The sequence below is a fragment of the Anopheles maculipalpis genome, chromosome 3RL, assembly GCF_943734695.1.
Source record: "Anopheles maculipalpis chromosome 3RL, idAnoMacuDA_375_x, whole genome shotgun sequence".
NCBI classification, from domain to species: domain Eukaryota; kingdom Metazoa; phylum Arthropoda; class Insecta; order Diptera; family Culicidae; genus Anopheles; species Anopheles maculipalpis.
This window is the reverse complement of record NC_064872.1, coordinates 68,775,093-68,784,601: the sequence shown is the minus strand read 5'-3', so window position 1 is coordinate 68,784,601 and position 9,509 is coordinate 68,775,093. Positions and strand designations below refer to the sequence as shown.

The following is a 9,509-nucleotide window of genomic DNA, read 5'->3' as shown; positions in this document are numbered from 1 at the left end:
CCATTATCGACCGATCTATTTCGTTCCGGGTTTTATGCGGTTCGATTGCATTTAAGGTACGTTCGGTCACGTCTCTCACGCGGATAAAGGAAAAGAGTTTGGGAATGGAACGTAATGTGTGGTTATGGAACAAGAAACACCCACGGGATGATTAACACGTTTTGCACGTCACGAACAGATGTCACTCAGAATGATTGAATCATTTTGAGTGTGGTGAACATGAATAAATGAGCCATGGAAAAATTATTTTAAAAAATAGTCAAACTTTCAAATTCATTATCAATTTTACAAAAATACTTATGAAGTTCAAAAAGATCCAAATGTATTTAAACTTTCGTAAGCTGTTTCAAGCTCACCTTCTGCGGGGCTTGCTATAAAGACATTGAAATTTTTCATCAATCCGTTTCACTGCACACAGTGGAAACGCAGTGCCGTGGTTGAAATAGTTTACTGAAACATTTCAACGTACGCAGCCAAAACGTGTTGAAAGGATGAAATTGAGTGAAAAGCTTCAATTTTTGAATAAATTCATTTTTACAAACCTTCTTTGCTGTCATATTCAACAAATTGTAAAACCATTAGCATTAAATACTACAAATAATGCAGTTTTTTTTAACGACAAACTAATGAATAATCAGCGTACTACCTAAGATAAAAATTATCATTTAAGGTATTTGAGTATTAAGTCTCGAAGCTGTATTATTGAAAATTGAAACACAAAAGTACAAAAGTTTTTACAAACTATTGAAAAAGTTTTTATACAAATATTCTTTAAAGTATGATTTTTTTACATACAACTCAATGAAAACTTTATTTGTCATGTTGTCATGTCCAGTAACGTTATACGAACATTCGGACATTCGCTCCAAAATGTGGTTGCAAAGAGATTTAGTTAACATTTTTGTCGAATCAAATTCAGCCACTTATTAGAAACAATAATATTTTTCTAATAAAATAAGAAAATATTTCATACTATACACTTTGTTGTAATTTTTTCGCAAAATTTTCTTCCCAAAATACAGATTAATAACCACAACAAGTAGAAGTGCTTGTTTCTCTAAAGATCATTATATTTTCTTAAATAACTCACCTACGAATAAAAGTGTGTAGCCATTTTTATTTTTTACATCGCCTATTTCCCACTACCCCCTCTCACATTTCGTATGTCTTCCATTATTTCTCACTTATCTCTCTCTCTCTCTCTCTCTCCCTCTCTCTCCTCTCACTATCTTCCATTTTCTCTTATTCTCGTTCACCTGCGCTCACTATTGTAAACGCCAATTCAAGATGGCCGTCTGCGTTCACCTTTCCGAACCGTTTCCCATGGTGATCGTCACGGTAGGCTGGTTTCAGTACGGAGCAGCCAGATTAAGATGGTTGCTGTGATGATGGTGGTGCAGATGGTGGGACGTATGCGCGTGATGCGAATGATGTCCAGGATGATGATGCGTCGTCGTCTGCAGGTGAGCATGATGATGATGTGGATGATGGCTTCCGCCACCGTTAAGGGTGTGCTGATGCAACTGTCCGCTGGCTGAGGTGGTACCAGCGGATGCGGTGGATCCATTTGCAAGCATCGAATGTCCAACAGCAACACCACCGTAAACGTCACTTTTACAGTCCATCGGTGAGGGCTCACTATCGGACACTCCACCGCCAACGATAACCACGCTCGATGGTGCTTCATTGCTTCCTGGGACGGTGCTGGTGCTGGAAAGGATCAGGGAACCGAGCGCTGGGGAGCTTCCGGTGTTGTGCGTTGGCGCCGAGCCTGACGAAGACGATGCGACGGATGTGGACGTGGTCGAAACTGAGGTTGGCGGTGGTGCCATTTGTGAGAGAGACGCAATTTTCAATCCTGTAGAGAAAATTAGAATTTAAACAAGAATTAGTTTAATCTTTTAAACTGTTTTTCAAATAATTAATTTCTTGCTTAGGGATCCTCATTCTAGCGTCTATTTCAACGAATGCATCAACAAGTTGCTACGTTGACACGCTTAGAAGAGGTTTTTGACTCCTTTTTTTCGTGATTCCATTTCTCATTCAACACCCAGTTCCGATCGTGCCCTACAACGTGTTTCTTTTTTTTTAATGTCACTTGTCCCCAATTTTTTGGATGACTTGAAGTTTCATTTTTTTCGTTCCTTTTTGGTGATATTTTCTATTTCCGTTACCCCCTTCTCGGACTGCTACACTTTGCCGAAACGCATTGCTGATCGTGGTCCAAAGGGCTCAAAGTGCTACAAACACGTCGACGTAAGCGTTAATGGGTCAACGCACTAGGGCACGCAACAATTGCCTGTGGAGCTGCGGAGATTTTGTCTACCGTGCATACTCGTAAATCAATAATCTTAATCGCAGCTAAAACGATACTTTCAAACAGCTCTTAACACACCCTCAACACACGTCTTGAAAAATCTTTTTTCACACGTGTCACGATCACGGTCGACATAACGAAGGCCAGTATGTGTGTGTGTGTGTGTATGTGAGCCTCTCCCGCTTTACCCGCCCAACTTCAAGTGGCCAATTAATTCTAGCCCTAACCACGAGCGCACGAACAACGAACGGGCTGCGATCACCCCTGCCGGGTGATGAAGCGATATACAAGAAATTATTGTTTCCTGCCAACTCTTCATGGCCACGCATGGGCGCTCGCGCTCGACGATAGGAGTAATTCTACACCTACTTACGGCACGCTACGCTTCGATCGCTAGATGCGATCGTAAAACTGCAGAGCGAGCTTTAGAGGACGAAAATGCGTTTTGCTTTATTGTACTTTGCAACTAACAATGATACCATTATGTTGGGCGATTTTTCTTACATCCAAGGAACATACTTTAAAACCTTCCTTTTGTGTATGTGTGTGTGTGTGTGTGTGTGTGTGTGTATGTGTGTGTGTTTGAAGCGTGTCAATTGTGGCTTAATTCGGCAGGCGGAATAATAAGCCTTGCGATCGCGTTCGATCGGTAACTGGATACCTCCAGCGGGAAAGGCAACTTGATCGGAGAGGCAAGAAAAGAAATGTACAGCTGGTGAATATTGGTTCTCTAGAACTTTTGAGCGACCGCATGACAATGTGTCCAGTGTGTATTACAGTTGTACAGCGATCATCATCACCCTTTTCTAAGGTCACGATCGCATTTGATACCAACAACTAATCTTTACTGGACAAAATAGTTGGGACAACTATTTAGGAAACCCATACCGATTTTAGTCTTCAAAAAGAGAAAGAGAGAGTAAGAGAGAGAGAAAGTAAGAGATAGAAACTCATGAGCTTAGTTTGATGCAGCATCAAACAAAAACGATCTATACCCAACTAGTTGATCTTCTTATCCGAGGATCAGTTTTTTTTTATTGTCTTCGATGAAATATTTATTAAATGCTTCAACTATTTTCTATGAAAGTCGTGCTGAATGGTTAATAATAAGATCCAAAAATTGATCAATTAATCTCTCCATTATATTAATGATGAATGGGTAGAAGCATTTGATACGAGGGAACTGGGAACTTTGACTGGGAACTTTGAGGCTTTCCTCTACAGGGCGTTCGGGATAATTTTGACAGTTACATTTTTGTTTATAACTCGTAATGGAGTTGGCATAGAAAAACAAGCAATACGTCATTTGACAGCTAAAAGTGTACGAAACAAGCAGCGATAACATCCCGTGATAAAAAATGCCAAAAAAGACTACATTATGGAAGCGGATCACATGCATCATGATGATCCGCGCCGGACGCGGCAACCGCCGACACGGTTAACACCCAGAACAACCAGTGGCTGGCTTACTGCCCGGCGGACGTGCCACGGGTGCCGCAAACCAAGTTCCCCCAGACGGTGATGGTGTTTTCCTGCGTGTCATCGGAAGGGGACGTGATGCCGCCCCACTTTTTCGAGCAGGGGCTGAGGCTGAACGCGAACCTCCAGCAACACCAAGGCGGAGCTGATGGCGAAAATCAGGTCCGTTTTCGCGGCCCTACCCCGCGAAACTGTCGCCAGGGCTTGTTCCCGGTTCCGGAGACGGGTGGAGGCCGTAATAGAAGCTGAGGGCGGATATTTTGAATAAAATGAATAAAATACATGGTAAGCTACTATTTCTAAAACAAAAAAAATTTCCCCGATGAGTAATTTTGCCATAAAAATTTTTTTTCTTCCTCCGTAGGTGACTGTCAAAATTATCCCGAACGCCGAACGGTCTGCCAAATTCGATTAGCCGGCTGATTTTATAGGATTGGGGAAAAAATGTTTGCAGGACGTACGAAGAACTCAAAATCTCATTATCAAGTCCAGTGGCGGAGGCCATCCCTGGAGACGTACTAAGCAGAGTGGAAGTAGGGAGGGTATGGTGATGCGCGCAGAAGTGTTTGGCGCAAGCCAGCATGGAGCCGCCACCGGCAAAGATCTTGGAGGTAATAGCAAATTGCAAGAAGCCCTCCTATCACATTGAATCTGCCAACCGGGTGGGTAGGTTCTTTGTGAGTTTGAACCCCTTGTCAATTCGGAGCCCTCCGCGGGCCATTAGTCGGTTTACCGTTAAACACGACAATGTGTCATATCTATTGCGTGCACTTTATGTGTCATATCTATTTTCATAGCAAAGACAGAACTCCAGACACTCACTAACCACCACCGAAGCTACCACTGCCACAACAGTACATTGCAGTCTAAATACAAACACTTTCCACTTCCATCTTCTTCGCCCCAAGCAAAATGCATCCAACATGCAACCGAAGTCGCCATTTTTACCGGCCTGGAATACGGTTCCTGCAAAAAACCACCACATCTAGCTTCTAAACGGCATCCCTGCATCATTGCAAGCCTGCTGTCTGGCCAACAGAGGTCGAAAACGCGTCGTGCTGAAAATTGGAATACATCCTAGACTTCAGCACCAAACTCCGCTCTATCAAGCATGGAAAGTCTTCCTATTCCAGCCATAATCAAGGAGTCCTTTCCCGCCTTCGAATAGGACACACTCGCGTGATTAATCCCTACATCCTACATGCAAATCCTGTCCTCCACTCTGCAGCTTCTGTGACATTGATAACACCGCCCGTCACATTCTCTAAACGATTACCATGGCTACACTTGCTACAATCCTATCACCCGACCCGAACTGCATCAGAACTACCATATTAGCTTTGTATAGATCAGCTTGAGGGATATTCGAGCAATCATTATAACTTATTACCATAATCGCAAGGATTTTATATGAAAGTTAAACCATTCCCACAATAGTTTTTATATTAGTTTAAACCACAGTTTGTAGACAGTCAAGAGGCAAATATAGTGTCTTATTAACACACAGCCTTTCTAAATGAATGTAAAAGAGATGAAAGCTTTACGAGAAATTGTTACCGAGTATACCTTATCATACTGCTTTAAGATGGCGTTAGTAACGGAGAAGTTCTATAAATGCTATCCAATGAAGAATCCTTAGAGGAATTATGGGGAGGACGAATAATGTCTGGGACGCCCTCCGTAGTGAGGACTGACTAACGTCACTACGTGGTATTCATTAGTCAAGCAATACGGCCAGGCCGTTCTTACGAAAAAAAAAAGTTCTGGGACGCATTGAATAGTATTGATCATTTTATCTGCTGCAAAAAATAGGGGCTTCGTCAACCACGCATTGCAAAATGATGAAATATTTAAACAAATTTTTTGGGAAGAATTTTTACAAATATCTCCCAGAAGCGAACTACTAGGGAATCTGAAATCATTTTGGAGAGGCTTTTTGTAAGTTTACGGCAGTATTTAAAAGGTAGAAAAAATATTTTCCAAAATAAAATATGTGAAATCATAATACAGATTATCTCTAACAGCCGAGCATTTTGCAATCTATTTTATACAGCTTTGCTAAACCTCTTTACAACTACATAATTTCTGGGCAGAAATAAATATTAATTTTGTACTACAAACAGGGAAGGCAATGAAATTTTAAGAAAATTACTGGGGAGGAACCGATGGTAGAGACGACAGCCTCCTCAAATTTTTCCAATTGACTTTACCAAGTCGTAATGCTGTAAAATTTACAAGAGCATTTTATACTGTTCTATGTCTTCCAAATTAATGATGGACTTCTAAGCAATGGTATTTAAATTTGGATTTTTGTCAAGAAAATAATCTCTTACATCAGAAAACGATCTACACTGCTCTAAATTTAATACGCTGAAACTGACGCACCACAATAACAATAACACGCTATCATTTGAACTCCCAACTGACATAAGTCAACATTTGAAAGAATTTCTGTTGTCTATAAAATAAAACTCACCAGTATCGAGTCCGTAGGGAGCTGTTGTCGCATTGGTAAAAGCATAATTGCCATACTCCAGCACACCCGCACCCGTCGGTCCTTGCTGTCCTGGCGATCCTGGTGCCTGTAGCGGTTCATGCAGCGATGTGTGCGTTATCTTCGAATATTGGCTCAAACCATCCACAGCCGACGGATAGTGCCAGGAGGATGTACCGCCGGATGCTGAATGCGGTTCCGGATAGCCGCCGGTTTGATGTCCACCGCCACCGGAACCCGTCGGTCCTTGACCTAGGACAGCCGACGGTGGTGGAATGCTGCCATAATCCGCATATCCACCATACGGTTGCGAAAGATATCCACCAGACAGCTCGGTCAACTCGTATCCCGTATTTCCGGCCGGATAAAACGCACTACCACCACCGTACCCCTTTAGCTGTTGCTTTCGCCGGAAGCCACGTGGACGACGCCTTAAGCTACCCTCGTCCTCGAACATGTACTCGGCCGAAGCGTCGATCGTCCAGTAGTGGCCTTTGCCCGGTTTACCACACTCTTTCGGCAGCTTCTTAAAGCACTCGTTAAGGCTAAGATTGTGCCGTACCGAGTTCTTCCAGCCGTTATACTCACCGTTGAAAAACTCGTACCTGTCAGTAAGCAAAGAGGAACCGAATGTTATCAATAAAAAAAACACACTTTCAAGGCTACGCTATAAATCATTGCCCCATCAAAAAATGGAGCACAAATTAAAGGCAACAAATTTTATGACAAATGTTCCCACCATTAAGAAAAGACATCGAGACCACCCGGAATATTTGAGCGGGCAGCAAATGTACTCCACACACCGCTGTCTGTCTGTCGAAAAGGGTTGAAGGGGAAGTGGCCAAAAATAGATACCAACATTCGCACGCAAAAGAGTCGTCAGATGATGTCATTGGGACGCATCTTCCATTCAATTTGTGCAATACACTTCCACTGGTGATCTTCAAGATGATCCTCGCGTATTACAAAAAAAAAACCCTCCAAACCCTTCAGGAAGAAGTACTCACTTCGATTGGAGATATTTGTAGATTTCACTCAGTGTACGGCGCCGATGGGGCGAGTCCTTGATCGCCATCACGATCATGTTGATGTAGCTGAGCTGAGGTTTCTCCTGCCGGCGGCCTCCATTCGGTTTCTTCTGTCCACCTTCACCTCCACTACCGCTGCCAGTACTGGCCGACGTTCCGTTGCCGGTCGTACTGCTAAGCTGTTGCTCTCCACCACCGCCGTTACCGCTTGTCCCATGGTTGGAGGTTGTATTTTTCCGACCAGTAGTACCTCCGGTAGAGCTCGCCACCGAAACCGGTGGAGTCGTCGATGTGGAGCACGGTGAACCAAGATGAGAGACCGGCGATACGGACGTCGATTTCGACAGGTGAAGTGAGCCATCGGTGATCGTGATGTGTCCGCCGCTTGTACTGCTAGTTGCCTGTACTGAATGCTGCTGCCCAACACCCATTCCGACGGATGTCTCATTACGCTGGCAAACACTTCCAACCGTGTCTGCAAGTCCGCCGGAATCGTGTAGCTGTTGGTGATGAGCATGAAGATGATAATGGTGCTGTTGATCTTGCTGATGCTGGTGCTGCTGCTGCTGCTGCTGTTGCTGTACAACGAAAGGGTTCGTAACGATCGTCGAAGAACTTGGCGATGCATTCCCAGCACTGGCACTACTTCCGTTGCTGCGTGATCGTTGCTGCCCGACAAGCGATCCGATCGCAAGCTCGCCGCCATAACTCATCATTACCGAAGGGGAAGTTCCTCCCATTGATTCACTGGACAGTTTGAGCGTATTGATGGAGCTTTCTAGCAGGTAGCTACCGGGAGCACCTCGTAGACATTCCGCTCCGAGTGATCCACCATCACCACCCACCAATGGTTCGGGGTCATTTATTTGGGAGATCAGATACGGCGATCGGTGGTTGATGTAGTACGAGGGCAGCTTATCAAACGCATGGTGCGGATGATGGTGATGGTGATACATGGACGAAATTTTGTCACCTTCCAGCTTGAGCTCGATGTTACTTGGGTAAGCGATCGCACCAATTCCCGGCGGAGATGAGTTACGATCATCCATCTCATCCTTCACATCGATACCTTGCGTGTGCTGCTGCTGATGATGGTGATGATGATGATGAGGATGATGAGGTTGGAAGTGGCCATGGGACTGTGGATGATGCGACGACACAGACTGACCGTGAGCATGAAAGGAAGCGTGATGATGATAGGGATGGCTCATCATAGGACCACAGTTCCTGCCATCGTCTTGTTGCTGTTGCTGCTGTTGCTGCTGCAGAGCAGGATTCTCTATGATGTGCGCCGAAGCCATTACGATGTTGGACGAAAGTGGCCGATAGTGATAACCGGCGGAAGAATTGGAACCCCCTCCACCACCACCAACAATAATTCCCTGATCATCACTAACATCCACCATAGCAGAAGATGTTTCCATGTGTTCTTCTGTTTTGATCATGCTTGAGCAACTCGTTTTTCACATACAATTTTTTTCTTTCACACACACACACGCCTACACCACCAATCACTCCAAAATTTCCTCAACAAAAAGCCTCGACTTTCCACACCACAAAGGCTCGTTTAATTTCACTTTCCAGGTCTTCTCACTGCACTATTTCTCGATCACACCGTTAGCAGGCAGGAACACCCTCGTAAGCACAATTCGCCACCGTATCGATCGATCCGCTTCGAACACTTGATCAGCACTGGTGTGCAGCGCGTGTCCCACGTACTCGAAAACACGTATTCGCGGCTCCCGCGGCTAGATATCGAAGCTTTAGCGAAGCCAATCCACGACGGCTGTGTAACCCCCGCTGGTCCGCACTTGACGAAGCGTAATGATCGACTAATTTGAGAAATCCTTCCGAAAAAACAAAATACCACATCGAGATGTAAACAAACGGCGGACGGACGGACGCCCGACCCGACGGATCGAACTCGGCTATCCCACTTCTCCCAGGTTCCCGACCCTTTCATACCACACCGTCATCCTCGTCGTCGTCGTCGTCGTCGTCTTTGGTGCCGTCGCATCCCGCACACACACACACCCCCGTGGTCCAGACGATGGTGAGGATGGGTTGCACGCTTATACTAACGCCATTGCCGCAAACCTAGGCAAAGGAACGATCCCGGATTGCTATAGCGCGCTGTTTGCGCTGTTTCATCTCGTGCTCACACTTGCTCTCTACACGGCCGCTGCTTCTA

At 44.7% G+C, this 9,509-nt stretch overlaps 1 protein-coding gene across 1 annotated transcript; it reads right to left on the bottom strand.

The window, feature by feature from the left end:
* Positions 1 to 1,349: 1,349 nt before the first annotated feature.
* LOC126563564 (forkhead box protein biniou) lies at positions 1,350 to 8,809 on the bottom strand. Its single transcript, XM_050220210.1, has 3 exons — positions 7,298 to 8,809; positions 6,273 to 6,895; positions 1,350 to 1,858 (listed from the first exon to the last, which is right to left on the bottom strand). The coding sequence occupies exons 1-3, from the start codon at positions 8,761 to 8,763 to the stop codon at positions 1,350 to 1,352; spliced, it is 2,598 nt and encodes an 865-aa protein (XP_050076167.1). The 5' UTR covers positions 8,764 to 8,809.
* Between the last annotated feature and the right edge of the window lie 700 nt (positions 8,810 to 9,509).